This window comes from Mastigoproctus giganteus, chromosome 7, assembly GCF_048544385.1.
Source record: "Mastigoproctus giganteus isolate SK-2022 chromosome 7, ASM4854438v1, whole genome shotgun sequence".
In the NCBI taxonomy this organism is placed as follows: Eukaryota; Metazoa; Arthropoda; class Arachnida; order Uropygi; family Thelyphonidae; genus Mastigoproctus; species Mastigoproctus giganteus.
Window position 1 is genome coordinate 74,445,006 of NC_143581.1, and position 21,368 is coordinate 74,466,373.

The 21,368-nt window shown below is 36.3% G+C and overlaps 1 protein-coding gene across 3 annotated transcripts in view; it reads left to right on the forward strand.

Moving 5' to 3' along the window:
• Positions 1–21,368, forward strand: part of LOC150083000 (protein tweety-like) — a 472,105-nt gene that overhangs the window by 363,548 nt on the left and 87,189 nt on the right. For all 3 annotated transcript variants that reach the window (XR_016547147.1, XM_090376971.1, XM_090376972.1), the window contains exon 10: positions 798–890. Coding sequence is in view for 2 of the 3 variants with exons in the window: in XM_090376971.1 (XP_090233097.1) it covers positions 798–890 (93 nt within the window). In the remaining variant the exon portion in view is untranslated. The remainder of the gene's footprint in view (positions 1–797; positions 891–21,368) is intronic.

Genomic DNA, 21,368 nt, shown 5'->3' on the forward strand with positions numbered 1-21,368 from the left:
TCGGACTCCCTCCAGTCACCATCTGGCAGAATAGAGAATGGGTGCCTCCTAGAGAGTTACAATGGTTTTGGTCCAATCGACTATCTTGTGGCTGGCCTGTGAACACTATTGTAGAGTTGTATGTACCCTTGAAATATAAAGAAGACTGGATGTTGCCATGATTCCCATCATAACTTCAAAGGACATTAATCATACTGCATGATGGAAGAGATGTGGGAGGTGGGGTGTTCTGGAGCGTTGCTCTAGAGACTAAGCATAGGTTTCACTACTTTAAGCCTGCAAATATCGTACTGGTTTATGAGAGTCATCTACCACCTAGTGGTTACTCAGCAGTAAAAGATTGAAATGGAGTAAACAAAAATAGAGTAAAGTAAGTGGGGGGAGGGGAAATGCCAACTTACTTTACTCTGTTACCATACATTATAGCCTTCAATGGCATATTTTGGATTTTAGTCTTGGAACTGCACGGGATGTATTTGCCACCTGGAGCAACTGGATATCAGTTGTTTACTTCTGTTTTAATTATTTCAGTCTTTTACTGTTGAATATATATATAGTTTGTATTATTATTCAATGTGTATTTCAAAAAACTTTATTGAATTGCAATTACCGTTCAATAGATTTTTTACTTCAAATTCATGTAGAGTAATGGTCTACCTTTTAAAGTTATATATTATGTTACCTGTGTATAAAAGATTACTCTTCAATTCCTGCATTATTTTCAAAAAAAATAGTTTTCATTTAATTTTAATTAAAATTTTAGAATTTGTATTTTAATAAAATTCTTACTATTTTAGTCTATCAAAGATGGTGTGAAAGCTGTAGATAATGTCCAATCTACACTCTCTGCTGTCACTAGGGTAGCTAGTGATTATTATTCACAGAATGAGGTAAGTCAGTTTTTGTAAATGGTTTTTACAAATATTAGTTTTAAAGCATTACACTATTAAAAATATATATACATAAAATTAGTTGGCCAGCTAGTTACCTATTCCCCTCACCTGCTGTTTTGATTTGAGAGATAGAAGACAGGAACAATATATTACATTCCATTGTTTGTCATTACATCAGCTCTTGTTTAACAAGGAACTTGTGTGTGTGTGTGTGTGTGTGTGTGTGTGTGTGTGTGTGTGTGTGTGTGTGTGTGTGTGTGTGTGTGTGTGTGTGTGTGTGTGTTTTTTACTTATTCAGATAACGTATTTTGGCAAATGTAATTAAATGGCAGATCACTGTTCATTTAGAATTCATTGCATTGATGCTGCTGGATGGAAATCCATTATGTTATATTGTTTCATTTTGTCTGTTTCTGGGAAAATAATTGTGTAAACCTATTCCTGTACATTCTGAGTATACAGAAATAGGTAGGTTTAGGAATGGGCCCCTCTTCGCCACAAAATTTTGTACAGTTCAAACATCCTAATTTATACCAAATTCGGTTATATGCACATGCGTACATATATATACAATATAAAGAAATACATGATACTGTATTTTTTGGTATCAAATGAATTTTAACTTTTGACATGTATAACTCTGTATTTATAACTGTGATTGTGTCGTGGACTATTTCATGGAATCAGGCATGACTGGTCCTGTAAACATCAAGTTTGGATGTGTCTAGATCAGTGACTACTAATATATAATTTAGCCTTGATTTGGGTGTGAAATTGTAGGTATTATACTCATAAGTCATATGGCAATATCAAACAACATTGAATAATATTTCATAATATGAAATAGCAGAATACCTTATACACCATGTTTTTAATGATTTTTTTTTTTTTTTTTTGGATTTAGTATTAGTATTAGTAACGGCCGCATGGTGCAAGAAAGCCTATGGCTTATGCTGCACCAGCCAAAAAAAAAAAAAAAAAAAAAAAAAATCCGAACAAAACAATGATAAAAACAAAAAAAAAATATATAAATAAAATAAATAACTAAATAATAATAATTAATAAATAAAAAAAATAAAATAAAAAGGAAATTAAACCTATCATCCTATGTGCTTCCCTTACCCGAAAGTACTATCCAGATGACCTTTGAATTTCCCCAAACTGTCGGCCTCTACCACCCATGAAGGCAACTTATTCCAGTAATTTATAACTCGCTGGCTAAAATAAAACTTCCTGCAGTCCAATCTAAACATTTCCCCCCGTAACTTGAATTTATGTCCCCTAGTTCTAGCATCATTTATAATCTTGAAAATTTTGTCCTCATTCATTTTACTGATGCCTCTCAGAGCCTTAAACACCTCAATCAAATCTCCTCTAAGGTGTCTAGTTTCCAAACTCTGCAACCCACATATTCAAAGTCTTTCTTCATAAGGACGCCCTTTTGCCGATCTCACCAGGCGAGTTACCCTTCTTTGCACCCTTTCAAGAAGCTCGATGTCTTTCTTTAGGTGCGATCTCCATACTTGAGCACAGTATTCCAAGTGTGGTCTAACATAAGCTTATATAATGGGATTATCACGTCCCTATCTCTACTTGCAAAAGTTTGATAGATCATCGATAGGACACCATGGGCCATCCTTGCAACCTGTTTACAATGCTCAGAGAATTTCATGTCTAACCGTATCATAACACCCAAGTCCCTTTCCTCCAGATTTTTTTGTTATTATCCATAATAAAACTTAGATTGAAAAATTTAGACCTAACTTCTTGATAGTCATGCTTTTTAGTGATGTAACAATCTAAAGAAAATACACAGATATGAAAGATGTAAAATTTTTTAAACAAAACTTGTTGCAATTTGGAATTTATTTACACGCAAACAAACTATGGACATAATGTGCAAGGACATTTTTGTGGATTGTGTCCTGATGACAAACAGCACATCGCTCAATGATATTTTCACTTGGGCAGATCTATCAATAGTATTAATAGTGGCAAATGATGGAAGAGAACAAGCTCGTGCAGCATCAGTCAAAAAAAAAAAATTTTTTTTCGTCAGTATCATTAATAAATATTGAAAAACAACAATGGGCTCAGCACTGAGCCCATTGTTGTTTTTCAATATATTTTTTTTTTTCTCTACTGGTAACATAAGTCCAAGAAGAGCCGTTCCCATTGATATCCAGTCTGTCTTCTCCCACTTACAGCTCCAATTTGTAGCAGTCTTTTATGTGGAATAGTATTTATTTCAGCTTGTGTGAAATTTAAGTAAACAAAGCCAAAATAGTTTTTTGCATCCAGTTCTTTTGTTAATGTGTAATGGTATCCACTCAGCTTGGTCAGACAAGGTTGCACTGTAACAAATCCATGTTTTGACCGCCATATAACTGCATTCCTGTCTAAATGGTTCTGCACCACTTCTTTAACCAGTGACTATTTTCCCTGGTGCAAATATATGTGCACCTCCCTGTTTCTGCTTTTAGTAACTGTAACACAACCCATGTGTGCTTTTGTCTCATGAGAATCTCTAGGAGGCCTTGAAATCCACCACACCTTGCTATCCAGGCCTGTATGTCCCAATAGAAGCAGTGCAGGAATCATTCACCTCTGCCTGTGGCATCTGTTAATCTGCATATCCTCCCCCCTTCCTCAAGGTAGTAGTTTCTAACCCACCTAATGCTGCTGAATACCATCAGCAAATATTCTTGCACATCTTTTATCTAAGTGTATCTCATACCTGTAAACAGTTGTGTGCTGGAGCCGGCTCACACGAGCCAATTGTTAAATTTTCCAGAATTTTGTGAGCCGGTTGTTAAACTGACAATGGCTATAAACTGTAGTGTGGCACACACTTCAATCCACAATGGCTGGTGGCATTTGGGTGATAAGCTTGTATATGGCAACATGGAAAATCCAGTAGCTACTAAGTTTTAGAAAATTTTGCTAAAATCGTCATTTGGCACTATTTAAATCATCGATTGCAATTATCACTCAATGATGCAATATATGAAATAAAACAAGTTAATCATTTAAAAATATTTTCAGATAAAATTTATTCTATTTATTACCTATTTAATAAAAATCAAACCAAGCTAGAAAGTAGCTAAAGAACTTGAAATTGAAATTTTTAAAATTGGTCAAGTACTGGGACCATGATGGGCGACATGTAGTTTATAAGCTGCTACTTCTGTATGGTGAGCATGTCCCATATTATATACAGGGTGTCTCAAAAATATTGGTACAAACGTTTAGGGGAGGTAGGTAACATCTAAAGGAATGTGAATCGCATAGGAACCCATAACTGGAAATGTTACCGTAAGTCGGCGCTTTTCATCAGTTCGCAAGAGGGAAAATTTCTGGTTTACTCATTCAAGCAGTAGTCGCCGCACGAAGAGCATGCATCGATATACGAACTGTGAGCTGGCAGACATGCACCTAGTGTATGGATTAGCAGAGGGCAATAGACGAACAGCTCAACGAATTTATGGAGAATGCTTCCCAGAAAGACATGTACCAGACCACCATTTGTTTGCGCGTGTGCATCAAAATTTGTGCGATTATGGGTCATTTAGAGGTAACAGGAGTAGTGCGGGCAGACCACGTTCGACGCAAACTCCCGCCATAGAAAAAAGTGTGTTGAATGCCGTCCAGAATAATCCTACTACCAGCACACGTGTTGCCTCTGCCTTAGCAGTGTCTTGTTGCAGTGTACAGTGTGGCTGGCACGGCTATTCCTTACACCCCTTTCATCTCCAAAGGGTTCAGTTACTGCTGCCCAAGATCATCCTGCACGTGTGGCTTTTGCGCAGTGATTTCTCCAAGAAAGTGTTCAAGGCTTGACTTTTCCAGCCTATGTTTTGGTCACGGATGAGGCTTATTTCACTCGGGAAGGCTTATTCAATCAGCACAATGTTCATGTGTGGGCTCACGACAACCCACACGGTGTGCGCCCCCGTGTGGCATAACATCGCTTCGCAATAAATGTGTGGGCAGGTATGGTCGGTGACTGCTTAGTCGGCCCATACCTGTTACCATCCCGCATGAACTCTGCTAAATATCGGATCTTTCTTGAACAAGTTATATCAGGGTTACTTGACGATGTTCCGGCAGATGTGAGACGCAACATTTAGTTTCAACATGACGGGGCACCTGCCCATTATGGAAGGTGTCTTCATGACCATTTGAACAAGCGTTTTGAGTGTCGATGGATTGGTCGTGGTGGACCCGTTGCCTGGCCCCCACGCTCACCTGATTTCTTTCTGTGGAGGCCCTCAAATCTATCGTGTATGAATTGCCTGTGGAGACGGAAATGGATCTCATGGTGAGACTTGTCTGCGCTGCTGCTACTGTCAAAGAAACTCCAGGTGTGTTCGACCGTGTCTGCCAATCCATGCTGCATCGGTGTCACGCATGCATCGCGTCTCATGGCGGAACCTTCGAGCATCTGTTGTAACATCATGAAATGCATCCATCTCGTACTCCATTGTTAATATTATGTCATATAAATGTTTGCCACTTATTGTGTCATTTCTGCTTCTTGTGCCTTTGCTACTACTTTCCCGTGATGCTTCCGGTTATGGGTTCCTATGCGATTCACATTCCTTTAGGTGTTACCTACCTCCCCTAAACGTTTGTACCAATATTTTTGAGACACCCCTGTATATGCATTTTTCAAGTTCTTCTTATTCTGATCTGGCAAAGAGATTAGCTAACATTAATTTTTTGCAAGACCGTGCTTTAATGATAGACATTCTAGAAGAATTTTCATTACTTTCAACTGCACTTCAGTCAAGATCAACTAACATTGAGAAAGTGCAAAAATTAATGAAACACACAAGAAGAACTTTGGAAAATTTAAAGGTTAGTACTGGAAAACATGAATCTCAAGTTGAAGATTTGATTAAATCAGATAAGTTTAAAGATATTCCGTTTTATAGCTAATGCTTAAAAAAGTACTAGGTGCCTTGTACCTAGGTGTTGGTGTTAATTCATTAAAATTTTTTAGCCAAAGCTTATTTCCCAGTGTTCATCTTTTGAGATCCATAATTATTGTTTAAATTCCATAGGAAATAAAAGTGAAGTAAAAAAATTAACTCTCTGAATGAATAAGACCATGCTCTAGGGAAGAAGTGCACTGCTCTTTCCCTGGTTGTCGTCTATAAAAACTGCATAAAAAGGAATTATAATGTAATATCGATAACCAAGAGTCTAAATGTAGGACTTTTGATGCATTCAGTGAGCTATAAGAGACATGCAAAGGGGATTATTTTATATAATAAAACTAGCTGATGAAGATGAACGCATCAAAAGTCCTATGTTTAGACTCTTCGTTATCGATATTACATTATAATTCCTTTTTATGCAGTTTTTATAGGGGACAACCAGGAAAAGAGCAGTGTACTTCTTCTTCTTCCCTAGAGCATAGTCTTATTCATTCATTATAATTCATAAATAACATATTTCAAAGGAATTATAATATTACATTATAATTCGTTTTTATGCAGTTTTTATAGGGGACAACCAGGAAAAGAGCAGTGTACTACTTCTTCTTTCCTAGGGCATAGACAGATGTCTTATTCATTCATTCAATAGGTAGTTCTCGATTTTACGAGTTAATTCATTTCTAGTGCATGCTCATAAAGCGGGAATTTATTTCACATAGACATAAAGTTAAAATTAGGGGTTATGTTCTCAACAATGAAATTAGTTAGCTAATCAGTTTGTTTAAACAATGATTGATTTATCCAAAGAAATGAAAACGTAGCCTGTAAAATCAAGCAAATTATAATAGTAGAGAAATTATTTTTGACTTACAAATGCTAAAGAATGTTTATTCTTCATCATCGACTAAATAAACACTCGTTGATCACCCATTACTTGCTCGGTACTCGTTGGTTTGTTGCACAAGGAGTAGTCTTCTTCAAAAATGCTTCAAGAGGCATTTGTTTCCAAGATAATCTCTTTTAATTATAAATTTCACGATTGCATGCATAAGCATTTTTTAAAGGCACGCACAAATTGCAACTAACACAATTCGCTTGGAGTAACAAGTTTATGAAGCTTAAAATAAAGGGAATGAAGAGATGATTCCGAAAATTTATTTATGATTTTTATACGATTGAAGATTTTGGTAAAGGGGAAACATTTCACCATAATAACGTAAAATTCCACACAATTCCAGTTATCGGTATTTTTTCAAATGAAAAGATCGAGTTTACTACCCGTTTATAATTGCTTGCAGTAACAGAAAAGTCCAATAAACTGGAAAGTGCAAATTGTTTTTATTGTTTTATGGTCATGACCTTCAGAAATGTGCTTTAGAAAAATATCACAAAGGCATTTAAAATTGATTCTTATAAGTATGATAATGATGAAAGTGTAGTGCATTTTAATGATTTGAATTGGTAACTAATACAATTTACAAACCACGCTCAGAACCTTTTATATGGCCTTAAGGTCACACTCGTGACCTTAAAAATTCCATTTTAGAGAGATAAATAGCTTAGTTATACAGCGAAAATTACAAATTCTGAGATCTTGAAATGAATTACCAAAAAACAATGTGCTATTGGGTTCACATTATTATATTTTAATGATACGATGGTGTCTCTGGAACGGATTAATATTGCAGAGTGGGGTACACTGTATTGTATTTCTATGCACGTGGTTTGAAATATGTTATTTATGAATGTTTAACATTCATTTTTTGCAATTAATGTTCATATTTTTGATTTTGTTGATACTTGATAGTTGGGGGGAAAAAACTCGTAAACCCGAGAACTCATAAAGCGAGAACTGCTTGTAGTTAATTTTTTTTTACTTTCACTTTTATTTCCTTTGGAATTTAAACAATAATTACAGATCTCGAGAGGCGAGTACAGTCAGTCCTCGTATAACACGTGTTTACACTACACGAATTCGATCATACACGATTTATAAATAGGGGAATGATATTTTATATAACATGAACCGAATTTGCTTATGCACGATTCGCCGTTGTGGTTACAAGAAATAGCAGTCGAACGCAGAATCACCCCAACCGAATGCAGCACGATAGGAATGAAGAGAAGATTCTGAAAATGTGTTTGTGTTTTATATCAGTGAAGGGAAAACACATTTCACCATAATAACGTAAAAACCAACACAATTCCAGCTATCGGTATAATCGCAAATACAATTAGATCGAGTTTACTACCAGTTTATAACAGATTCCATTAGCAGAAATTGTTTTTATTGTTTTATGGTAGTAACCCCTAGAAATGTGCTTTAGTAAAGTGTGAGGTGTTAATAGTGTATCTCTGCCTTTACGGCGTTGTTTATTCAGTTGCTACACCCGCACAGCTTTGTTTATGTGTATCAAGCATGCCTCCTCATTTTGTAATTGTGCTTTATTCCCTAAAAATGAGTAAAATACTTAAAAGGTGTGAAAAGGAAGCGTCCTGGTGAAGACACTGCAGATTTAGAGAGAAAAAGAAAAGCAATATCGATAAACAGAGGCAGACTGGGTCAAAAATTCTTACCCGGGAAAATTTGTAGTGGCCTCATACTAGCGTTTATGGCCAAAATCACACCGGCCTCCGGCCCACCGGGGTTTCCCTGGTGAGGCTTATGGCCAGTCCACCTCTGTCGATAGAGAAAAAATATGAAATTGTGAAACGTTTTGAGCGAAATGAAGGACCATGTGATATTGCACGTGCTATAGACCTAAATGAGGCAATGCCAAGAATCACAAAGAATGCAGAGAAGATAAAAACAACTTTTATAGCAGGAACAACTCAAAGTGTAATTAAAATCCATTAGATTAAGACACAAAGAATTGGAAGAGATGGAATGGCTGTCATCTGTTTGGATAGAAAATCAAACAAAAAACAAGTTTGCTTACAATAGAAGCAAAAGCATTAGCAATATTTTATTACGTAATAGTCGTAATAAAATACTTACGTATTTTATTACGATTATTTATTGTGTTTGGTAATGTTTTGGTTACAAATGTGTGTTCAATCTTGGGTGGTCGGCACCTAACCCTATTTTTCCCATAGGGCCTGTTGTTTATATTGCACGATTTTGCATTGCACGAGGGTTTCTAGGACCACAACTATCGTGCTGTATGAGGACTGCTGACTGTACTGGGAAATAAGCTTTTGCTAAAAAATTTTAATGAAATTTCATTTAATAAAAATAATAAATTCATTGCTCTTCCTGGGAATGCATTACAAGGAAATATAATTCAACACATGGATTTATGTCTTTTTATGATGAAAACATTTTAAATTATTTTGATTTATTAGAACCCTCTGCTTGACCTTATGAAGAACTAACTTTGCTATGGATAGCTGGTGAAAAAGAAATGTACTATTTAAGTGAAAATTTAAAATATGAAATTGATTTGAATGATTTTCGGGATTTTGTAGATAATAATGTAGAATCAAAAAATGTTTCAATCCCTGCAAGTATTCAAAAAGTTAAAAAGATAGTTAGCATTATTGCAATCAGTAGTGCTGAAGCTGAAAGAGGTTTCAGTTTAACAAACATCAATTTTGTACGAGGGTGAGAAATAGTTTCATATTGGATTTAATAATAATAAATTTATTGGGAAAACAGTTAGCAGATTGAGATGCAACTCCATTTGTCAAATCATGGTTGAATCATAGCCATAGATTGGCTAGGGTACAAGAGCTCGGCAAAAGTCAATGAAAACATTTTGTGAGAATCAATTGGCCATATGGAAATTACAATAAAAAAAAAATGAATATTTTATTATTGCTTGAAATTTTTGTATTCCAAATTGTTGTAAACCCTTACAATAAATATACACATTTTTGGTCTTGTTTTTTTTTTTTTTTTTTTTTTTTTTTTTAAGAGAGCCAGTTGTTAAAAATTTACCAGCCAACCCCAGCCTATAAACATTATTGTCCTGAAGTAAAATATCTTAGTGTAATTTTTGCCTCTATGTTAACTTTTAAAGACAACTTTGTGCACCTGAGAATAAATCCTGAAAGCATATTGTTATTTTAAACTAGACTTGGCCAAAATCATATAGCAAAAACTCGTGCTGAACTACTTCATGTTATATGACTAACTTCCCTTTACCTATTCTTTAGTCATCAGTGACAGCTTCTAATCACAGAGCTATTCTTCTGTTATATTGGATTTTAGGGTGGCTATCCAGGAAAATGAAACTACCAGTGGTTTCCTCTACAGCTTCCTTTCTAGAACATCTAGGCCTTTGATCATACTGCTGGAAATTCCCAAACAGCTTTCAGAAGCTGTTTGGGAATTTCCAGCAGTATGATCAGTGTTGAAGCTCTTGACTGGGATGGATGACATTTTGAATCCCTATGACTTCTGGCAGTGGAAGTTGCAAGGATTTGAGTAGTTCATTCTCATTGTAATCCAGTGTTCTGCAGAAACTTAGTATGGAACAACATGTGTGCTAATTTTTTTATTTTTATTTTTTATTTAACTTTAATAAAACTTCTCATTTTTGTATATGGATCCTGACCTGTCGACTTCTCGGTCAGAGAGACAGATAACCTTTTTCAAAGCCATCCTTCTTCAAGGATGCCTTTTTCAAAAGGCTTCTTTTTGTGATTTCTGGACACTCAAAACTGTGGTTGTGTGTTTTAGATTTTTTTATCATGCCCCTCCTTGTAAATGTACCACAGTGGCCAAATTTTAACTGCATTTTATTTGATATTAAAGGTTCCTTTTTATACAGTTTTGTAATTTATGATTAATGTTTAATATGCCAAATTAAAGACTTTTGGACATTTGTTTAAATGTTTATTCGTTTTTTTTTTTTTTTTTTTTTTTTATTTTGTGTCCCTGGTTCATCTCTCTTCTACCAGTGAAAATATACCTCCACTCATTCATCTGGTTTCCTTCTTTTGGCCTTTTTTATAAGTTCTGTGTGTTCAAGTTTGGACTTCAGATCTGAACACAGTATTCAAAATGTGATCTCACTATCAACTTTATATAAAGGGATATTGACATCCTTTTTCCTCTTTCAAAGGTCCAATATATCATAAATGCCATTTGCCTTTCCAGCTACGTGTTTATACCACATGGAAAATTTCATATTTGACTGAATTGTAACCCCTAAGTCTTTTTTGCCCTGAACCACTTAACTCCACTTCCCCTAGCTATTCTAGAATTAAAAGACTCCTAGATTTCTGTTCTCTAGGTACAGAAACTTTACATTTAGAAGCATTAAAGCTTAGTTGTCATCAGGCCATTTGTTCAACAAATCCAAGTCTTTCTGAAGAAAAATGAAGAACTATTTCTTCATTTTTCTTTTCGCAAAAACAAACACTTGATTTTCAAAGTCTTTTCACCAGTATTAATCTTCATAATTTAAAATTGGCCTTAACTATATTTTAAATATCAACACAAAATTATATGCAATGCCACATATTTGAACAATTTTGTTAATCTATATGTTTTTGATGGTATACTGGCAAAACAACGATACACCTATGAGCACTCTTGCCTCATGTATTATTGCGAATCTATCTCAAGCGCAAAGCCTCTTTTTCTGTAAGATATTCTTAATTTTAGTTTAACTTCATGTGTTTAACTCCAAATTTTCTTCATGATTTTGGCCATTTATGCCCTTAGCAACTTGTTTTGAATAAAACTAACACTAGCAACCAAAAAGTCAGTTATTTAGACTTGGATATAAATGTTAATAATGGTCATGCAGTTATTAATCTCTAGAATAAACATAATGTTTTTAATTTTAAGGTGGTTAATTTCTTACATTGGTTATCCAATATTTCTAAAAGTGTTAGAAATACCTTGAGGTTGCTGTGGCCACAGGTGAAAAAAATTCCAACTGTGGTAAGTTCATTTTAAGTGAACTCTATGCAAGGAAGCCAGTAGATTGTATCCCATTAACCTCTGACCACCACAGAGCTCGTCGAAACTGGTGCCATGAACATGTGACTTGGAGCTCTGAAAATGGGGTACAATTCTGTTCTCTGATAAGTCCCATTTTACCCTGCAAACAGATTCTAGATGTTATTTCATCTGGAGACAATGAAGAAAGTGGTATTATCTCTCCAACATGTGGGTCAGAATAATCATCGATGGCTGCACCCCCTCGTCATGTTTTTTGATAGGGTACCATAACTGCATAGAGATACTGAGAACTGATCCTCGAACCCTATCTGCACATTGATCTCAAGTGGTGGAGGAATATCTTGAAACTAGAGATATCCAACAACTGCCATGGCCAACATGATTTGCAGGCTTAACTCCAACTGAACATGTGTTCAGTTGGAGTCAAGTTGGAGTCAACCCTGGACATTGCATTGCATACTGACACCCAACTTTTCAGCCACTTGGTGAGCTAAAGTCTTCGTGTGCAGGTGGATGAATGGGAGTTGTTGCTACAGAATCTTATAGACCCCCCCCCCCCCTTACGTTGATCATGATTCACTGCTGTCAGCCTGTTTAACCATCAGAGGGGACCATACACTGTACTGATGTCATGTGGCCATATTTTTTAGCATATTGTATCGACTTCTATAATGTGGTAATTCTTAATACAACCCCTATAAATGTCCTTTATACTTGTCTGAAGTTTCTTACTGTCTCCTCATTTCTTAATTATTCTATGGTACACCACCGTACCAAATTTTTTGTCGCAAGCTGCACGAGTTACACCATGTTTTTACCATGTTCTGTTCATTTTGTTGAGCAATGTAGTTTACTTATTTCTCCCCCCCCCCACACACACCTTTAGGTTTGTATGTTTTATATGTAATATATGTCTTGAAATTACTGTATCTTATACCCTAGAAAACTTGGTATCCACTGATTGGCTACCTTGGTGTATTAGTAGCAGCAAACAATGCAAGAAAGGAAGCTTATACAAGAGAGGGGGAAACCTTCTAATTTCACCCTCTCAATAGTTTCTCTAGTTCTTCTTTGAATTTATTTAAGATATCCAGTTACAACAACAGAAAACAACAGAAAGAAGTTTGTTCAACCAGTCAGAAACCTACTGGCTACAGACAAACTTCTGCTACCATCCTTCCTCAATTTGAATTTATGCCAACTCGAATTTAGTCTGAGCAAGAACCCCCATCAGCGGTGAGCTTGCTCAATCCATTCAAAGCCTTAAATCCCTTAATCAGATCATGGGTACCTAGTCTCTAGATGCTACAATTTGCAGAACTGAAACCTATTGTGGTAAGAGCACCCCTTTGATGCACTTACCAATCACTTTGCTCTTCTCTGTACATGTTCAAGCAGTTCTACCTTCTTCCTAAAATGAGGCCACCAGACCTGTATGCCTTGTTGCAGATGTGGCCTGATGATTGCTTTATACAGGATAGTCATTCCTTATTCCTGCTAGCAAAATTTCTGTATATCAGGGGGTGGGCAACCTTTATAAATGGCGGTCCAAATGAAATGTCTGTGAGGTACATGAGGGCTTTTTTTTTTTTTTTTTTAAGTTTTCCACGATTTTTAGGAATATTAAAATGGTGTATAATGAAAAATTGTCATAAACAATTTTATGTTATTTATTGTAATATTTATATACCCATACACTTATATAATTATTATATAATTTATTATATTATTAATTATTATATAATTAATTTTATTAATAATAAAATAAAAACAAAATACAAATTTAAGATAAAATTCAATAGTAGGGGAATGGAGACAATGATCAAGGGTGGAATTCAAGATCATTTAGATAGAAATAGAATTCTGAAGGATACTAAGCATGGTTTTGTAAAGGGAAAATCATGTTTAACTAATCTCGTTAGCTATTTTGACAGGGTCACTCAAGAGCTGGACTTAGGGAATAATTTCGACATAGTTTATTTGGATTTCAGCAAAGCATTTGACTCAGTCCCACATGAGTGGTTACTTTGCTGAAATCCAAATAAACTAGGCAATTGGGCTGAAAAATGGCAGCTCTGCTTTAATCCAGCAAAGTGTAAGGTATTACACCTAGGGAACATTAATCCCCAAAATAACTTATACAATTGATCAGTGCCGGACCAAGGTATATTCGCACCCTGGGCAGAAAGATTTTTTGGCACCCCTTTTACTAAGAATATATATATATTTTTCATGATTTGTAAAATTTGGCACCCCTTGTAGAATGGCACTGCAGGCAAGGGCCGTGCTAGCCCATTCCTTAATCTGGCACTGCACTTTGTGGAGTTGAACTAAAGCCAGCAGTGGAGGAAAGAGACTTGGTTGTTATGATACAGTTGGAAGCTAAGTTCTCCAAGCATTTTAGACAGGTTGCAAGGGAGGCCTATTAATGATTTATCGAACAATTGCTAGTAGAGATAAGGATGTCATAATCCTATTATATAAGGCATTAGACCACACTTGGAATACTGTGTTCAAGTATGGAGACCGCACCTAAAGAAAGAAAGACATTGTTCTTCTTGAGAACAATGTCTTTCAATGTCATTGTTCTTGAGAACAATGAGAGCTTGGAAACTATGCATTAGAGGAGACTTGATTGAGGTGTTTAAGGCTCTGAGAGGCATAAGTAAAATGAATGAGGAAAAAGTTTTCACAGTTATAAATGATTCTAGAACTAGGGGCCATAATTTCTAGTTATGGGGAAAGATGTTTAGACTGGATTGCAGGAAGTTTTATTTTAGCCAGCGAGTTATAAATTACTGGAATGAGTTACCTACATGGGTGGTAGAGGCTGACATTTGGGGAAATTCAAAGGTCAGCTGGATACCTATAGGTGGAGGGAAACGCATATCCTTTTCTATTTCCTTTTCTCTTATTAATTATTTTTTAAAAAAAATTTCTTATTTTATTTTATTTTATTTATTTAGTATTATTATTATTTTTTTTTTTTTGGCTGGTGTAGCATAGGCCATAGGCTGCCTTGCACTACTTGGCCACTGCTAACACTCATACTAAAATTACAAAAAAAAAAAAAAAAAAAATATTCTTACAAAATACAATTCCAGTAACAAAAATTGCAACATTTTATTTATATAATATTTAATGAGAGATTTGATAATGTTTATTTTTATCAGTGAATCAATATTTGTCTTGGCAATGTACAGAATATTTTCTAAATTTACTTCAGAAATTCTATATATTTTGAAAATGACCATGGGTCGGAGTTGGCCCACTCCTGCTATATATCATTGACAGAGCCCCATGAGCTTTCTGGGAACTTCATATCTGACTGTACAATTACCACCAGGTCTTTTTCATTTTCCACTACCCTGAGTGTAGTACCACACAGATGCTATGTTACCCTGGGTTACTGCTGCCCATATGCAGTACTCTACATCTATCAATGTTAAACTTCAATTATCATTTCTCAGCCCAATTACCTAGTTTTTCCTAGATCCTGTTGCAGTAGCATACTGTCATTAACCATCTTGCCAACCTTAAGTATTGTCTGCAAACTTGGACATTAAGCCAAATATGCCTTTCGTCAATATCATTGATAAATACAGAAAACAGCAATGGGCCCAACAGTGAACCCTGGAGGTCTCCACTAATAAATTAGTCCATGAAAAGATAGCCATTGATATCTCCTCTTTGCCTTCTCCCACACAATCATCCTTTTATCCATAGCAGTAACTTGCCCTTAATGCCTGCACTACTCTAATTTGGACAGCAGTCTTTTATGTGCAACAGTATAAAAAGCTTTCCTGAAATCCAAGTATATGATATCAAAATTATTTTTTGTATCCACTGGATACTATGACGGGGCTACATCTTGTCTGACCAATCTAGTCTGATTGGTCAGACAAGATTTCCCCTTTACAAACCTTGTGTCTGAAGTATAACTGCAGTTCTGTCTAGATGGTAATGTATTCTTTAACCAGTAACTCAACTCCATTATTTTCCCTGAAACAGAAGTTAAGTTGACAGGTCTGTAATTATTTGTATTGCCTTTTGATCCTTCACTTTACGAATTGGGGATATATTTTCACATCTCCACTCCATAGGGACCTTCCCTGAATGCAAGGATGCTCTCATAATTATGACGAAGGGTTTGTTTACCTCTTTTAATATAACTGGAGAGATTCCATTCACCCCAGATGCCTTTCTTATGTCTAACAATTTCTCTTCCGCTTTCCTTTCAGTTACATTACAAAATTATCTATTTCCTGTTAGATTTCGATCAACTCCTGGCATCCACCTCCCTAAAGAATTACTCATGTGTGATTGTAGATGTGAATTACTTATTCATCTTGTCAGCAGTCTGAGCAGGATCATCAACAGTTGAATGATCAATATCAAGTGGACCAATCTGACTCATCCCCTTCCTTCTAGCATTTGCATAAGTAAAGAAGTCTTTGCTGTTTTTCTTTGCATCCTTTGCCAAAGATTTCTCATAATTCACCTTGGGTTGCCTTAACCACCTTTGTGACTTGATTGCATACAGTAGGCTCTGTATCACCTGATAATTTATATGCACCCCATACATTTTTCTTCTCTGCAATGTGTCTCATTAGTTCATCTCACATCCATTTAGGTCCAAGTCTAAGCCTTGATATCCCACCACTGAAAATTTAATATCATTCAAACGTGCACGTGCAAAAGCACGTTATGTACGACGTCAGAGCCAAAGGAAATCTTGGATTCGTTTTACATCTTCCATAACTCAGGTTGCTAGCTCAAAAGTAGTCTGGGATAAGATCCGGAAAATGAAGGGAAAATATCCACCATGCCCTTCAGTGATCCTCGAGCACAACAGATGTCCAATTGCAGATCAAACTGCAGTTGCAAATAGTCTAGGGGAAACATTTGCAAAAATCTCTGCGATAACATCTTTTCCTGCAGAGTTTTTGGCCCTGAAAAAGAAAATTGAGAAAATCCCACCAAACTTCTCTTCAAAAGGGCTTGAATCGTATAACAAGCCCTTTTTACAGGAAGAGTTAAATGCAGCACTCGCTCACACGCATGCAAGTGCTGTGGGGCCCGATGACATCCACTACGAAATGCTAAAACACCTCTCACCACAATCTAAGGATCACCTTTTAATTCTGTTTAACAGACTTTTTATTCACAAACAATTTCCGGATTCCTGGCAAAGGGCTATCGTCCTTGCTTTCCCAAAACCAGGAAAAGATCCTAGCAATCCAAGTAACTATCGTCCTATTGCTCTGACAAGCTGTTTGTGCAAAGTCCTGGAAAGAATGGTTAATGCACGACTGGTATGGTATTTAGAAACAAATGGTCTGCTTTCCAGGACACAGTGCGGCTTCCGAAGAAATAGGTCCACTCTGGACCATTTAATCCGATTGGAAACGTCCATTCGTGATGCTTTTATTAAATCCGAGCATTTGGTAGCAGTTTTCTTTGATATTGAAAAAGTGCCTGGCGATTTGGAATTTTAAAAGACCTCTATAACCTTGGTCTTAGAGGTAACCTTCCTATTTTTATTAAAAACTTTCTTTCGAATCGCCAATTTCAAGTCCGTTTAGGATCTACCCTCTCTCGAGTTTTCTCTCAGGAAGAGGGAGTCCCACAAGGATCCGTTCTAAGTGTCACGCTTTTCGCAATCAAAATAAACTCTATTGCAGAACAACTTCCACCCACTGTAAACAATGCCCTCTATGTAGATGACTTTGCTATATTTTGTCATTCATGCAATATGAGGGTCATTGAAAGGCAACTGCAGAAAACTATTGATCATCTTACAGCTTGGTCTTTGGCTAATGGGTTCAGATTTTCATCACAGAAGACTGTTTGTGTACACTTCTGTCGCAAACGTAATCTTCATCCTGACCCAGAATTAAGGCTTGGGCAAAATAACATCCCAGTTGTAGCAGAATTCAAATTCCTTGGACTTATTTTCGACAAAAAGCTGACATTTTTACAACATATTCGTCAGCTGAGGACAAGATGTGTCAAAGGGCTTAACATCCTTCGTGCCCTTTCGTCAACCTCATGGGGCACGGATCGTGCTACCCTTCTTCGTCTGTACCGGGCACTTGTCCGTTCCAAACTCGACTATGGGTATCAGGTCTATGGTTCTGCTAGAGATAGTGCACTTCGGTGGTTAGATCCAATCCACCATCAAGCCATCCGGACAGCCACTGGAGCATTTCGCACATCTGTCCAAAGCCTTTACGTTGAAGCAAATGAACCATCTCTGTCTCTTCGACGTAAGCAGTTGTCCTTACAGTACGCCTTCAAATTAAAATCCCTGCCCGATCATCCCACGTGTCCATCCGTTTTTGAGCCGCGCTGGGAAAACCTCTACAACACCCGTCAGACTGCCAACAAACCTTTTGGTATTTGCATTCAAGGGCTGCTGAATGACCTAAACTTGACGGTAGACAATGTTGCCCAGACAACGAATTGCCTTGGTGCCCAGTCACCAAGGCAATTCGTTCCACCCTGGCATGCTTATTTTCCAACTTGCGACTTCTCCTTTAAGATCTGGGAGAAGGCTACCACACCGCCATCTGTCTACCAGCAACTCTTTGCATCACATAGACAGCAGTATTCTGACTTTCTGCCAGTCTACACAGATGGCTCAAAGTTAGAATCTTATGTGGGATCTGCAGTTGTGTTCCCTCACAAAACATTATCCTATAAGATCCCACAAGAAACTAGCATTTATACTGCAGAGTTGCATGCAATACAAACAGCCCTAGATCACATTAAAAATTGCGGCTACCAGAGGTATATGATTTATTGTAATTCGTCGAGCGTGTTACAGGCTCTGGTATCGGTGAGTTTTAACCCTCATCCGATCCTGTCCAGGATCTGGCAGATTCTTTTTTCTCTCATGAAACTAGAATTCGATATTCGCTTTTGCTGGATCCCAAGCCACATTGGGATCCGGGGAAATGAATCGGCTGATGCCGCTGCCAAATCAGCCATTTCCCTGGATAATCATTGCCTGTCAGTCCCCTATACAGACTACAGGCAAATAATAGGTCCGAAGAGAGGAAGTTGTTCTTGCTCGGCTCTGCATAGGTCATAGTCATCTAACCCATTCCTTCTTGCTGAGGGCGGATGACCCACCTATGTGCGAGATGTGTAATGTTATTTTAACCGTTAGTCATATTTTAATAGAATGTTCTGTTTTTAGAGAAGCACGACGCTTGTATTTTACCGCTTTTAATAATTTGACTGAGCCATTTACACTCAGTCAGATTATAGGTGACAGAGACAATATGTCCGACGTCTTTAACTTTTTAGAATCTTTTAATTTTTATACAAAGATCTAAGCTTTTATACCTTTTATGCTTTTAATTGTACCTTTTTTTACATTAAAATTAATTGCTCGACGTGGTAGCCTTGGCTACCAAAATGTTTAGTAACGTTTTAAACTTGACATGGCGCATTATGGCCTTAGTTGCCAATGCGCCATAAAAAAACCAAACCAAACCTCAAACAGATGGTGATACAGAAATTATCCTGTAGGCTGACAGGTTGCAAGTAACAACCAGTTTCGTTAGTAGTGTCAACGTCCCAAGTTATGATTTTGCAATGGAGCAACAAACAAAATATCAAATTTTGCTTTATGTTGGGAAAATCTTCAACAGAAACATAGTGTTAAAAACTGTATGATGATGAAACATTAAGTTGTACCAGTGTGTTTGAGTGGTATAAGTTGTTCAAAGATGGATGTTAGGATGTTTGTAATGATCCAAGAAGTGGGCATCCATCATCCTCTCAAAATGAGGAGAGTTGCAAATGTTTGGGATATTGTGATATAAAGAGATTGTCTTTTGACCCTCATTCATATGAATAAGGAGATGATACATTAAATTTTTCATGAAAATTTAGGGAAAAGGAAGGTTGGTGCAAAATTTGTGCTGCATAGCCTTATGGATGAGCAGAGGCAATGAACGTCATTGGAGATAAGCATTAGTTGTTTGAGGATGATCCAGAGACTAAGCATCAGAGCATGCAATAGACTTCAAAATTATCACAAAGCCACAAAAAGTTTTACAGAAGTCCAGGATTAATATGATGCTGATCATGTTTTTTGATAAACAGGGTGTGATTCACAAGAATTTGTACCTGAAGGGGAGAAAGTCATTGTTGCATTCTACCTACAGGTGCTTCAAAGGCTATTGCAAAAGGACAGGTGACACTGAATTTTGAGAGAAAGTTAGCTGGTTCTTGTTGCATGACAATGACCCCATCCATTCCTCACTTATTGTGAAGACATTTCTGACGAAACATGGCATTTGTACAGATAAACCATCCACCCTAATCTTCTGATATAGCACCAGCAGACTTCTTCCTCATTCCCAAGGTGAAAATTGCCATCAAAGGAAAGAGATTTCAGGATTTGAGGACATAAAGAAAAATGTAACTTCCAAATCGAGCATCATCTCTTTAGGCACCTTCACTGACTCTTTTCAGAAACTTTCAAAATGGTGTAATAAGTGCATTCAATCAAGTGGTTATTACTTTGAATAAAAATAAAATCATTTTCGAGCTCCTTCAATTTGTATTCTTTTTATTGCACCTATCCAGGAACTTCATTGCCAGACCTTGTATATCGTATGTGTGTATATATATTTATATTTTTTTGTATTATTCTTATTTATTCTTATTCATTCTTATTCTTATTTATTCTTACCTAACTGAATTTAAATTCATGGTTCATACTCCCAGATTTCCATTCAAACTCCTGTCTATAGGAGCAGGTATTGTGACCCTGAAGTGATCTATTTTTCTACCTCTTCCTTCCTTTACTTTTCTGTATTTTTTTTATTACTTGTGAGCCAAATAGTTTTACAAACATGTAATAAGTTGTATTCTTCCTATTTTAACTCTCTTCTTCACAAAATTTAGCTTCCTTTATTTTGCTAATTTGTTTTTATTTCCTTTTCTATATTTATCATGAATTTAATTAAACATTAACAATACATACTCATTTTTGTTTCATTCTAGAATTTACTGATTCCTCCCATTTACTCCACCTGAGGTCATTATACTCTTCTCAGTTTGCTGATGTTTCCTATGTTTTTAGATGTGTGATAAACTTTGAAAATAGCAAGGTCTCTTTATTATCACATATTTTATTTTGTCTTCATTTTTTTTGGGTCAACCATAAACTGCATGCTTGCTTTTAATAGTACTTTTCTTTCATATTTTCCTTTCATTTCTTTAATAGTGTTTTTGGCCCTAATCTATCTTAGCTACTAAATTCTATATTGAAAATATAATTAGTTTACTTGCATGCATAACAGTTATGTCAGTAACAGAGGCTTATACATTGCTGTCTTTTCTTGCATTTTTTGTGCTTCACTCATATTATTGATACTTGGGTGTTATATGACAATGCTTATTTATTATTAGTTTTTTTGTTTGTGTGTGTATCCCATAGATTCGCTTGTTCCTTACTACCTTCTTTTACAGCTTTTCGATTTGCACATTCATTATGGCTATGGGGTCTTTTAGCTTCACAGTGGTCCCTAGTTCCTAAAATTTTGAATTTCTCGCTTTATTCACACTACATAGCTTTTGCCACACACACACACA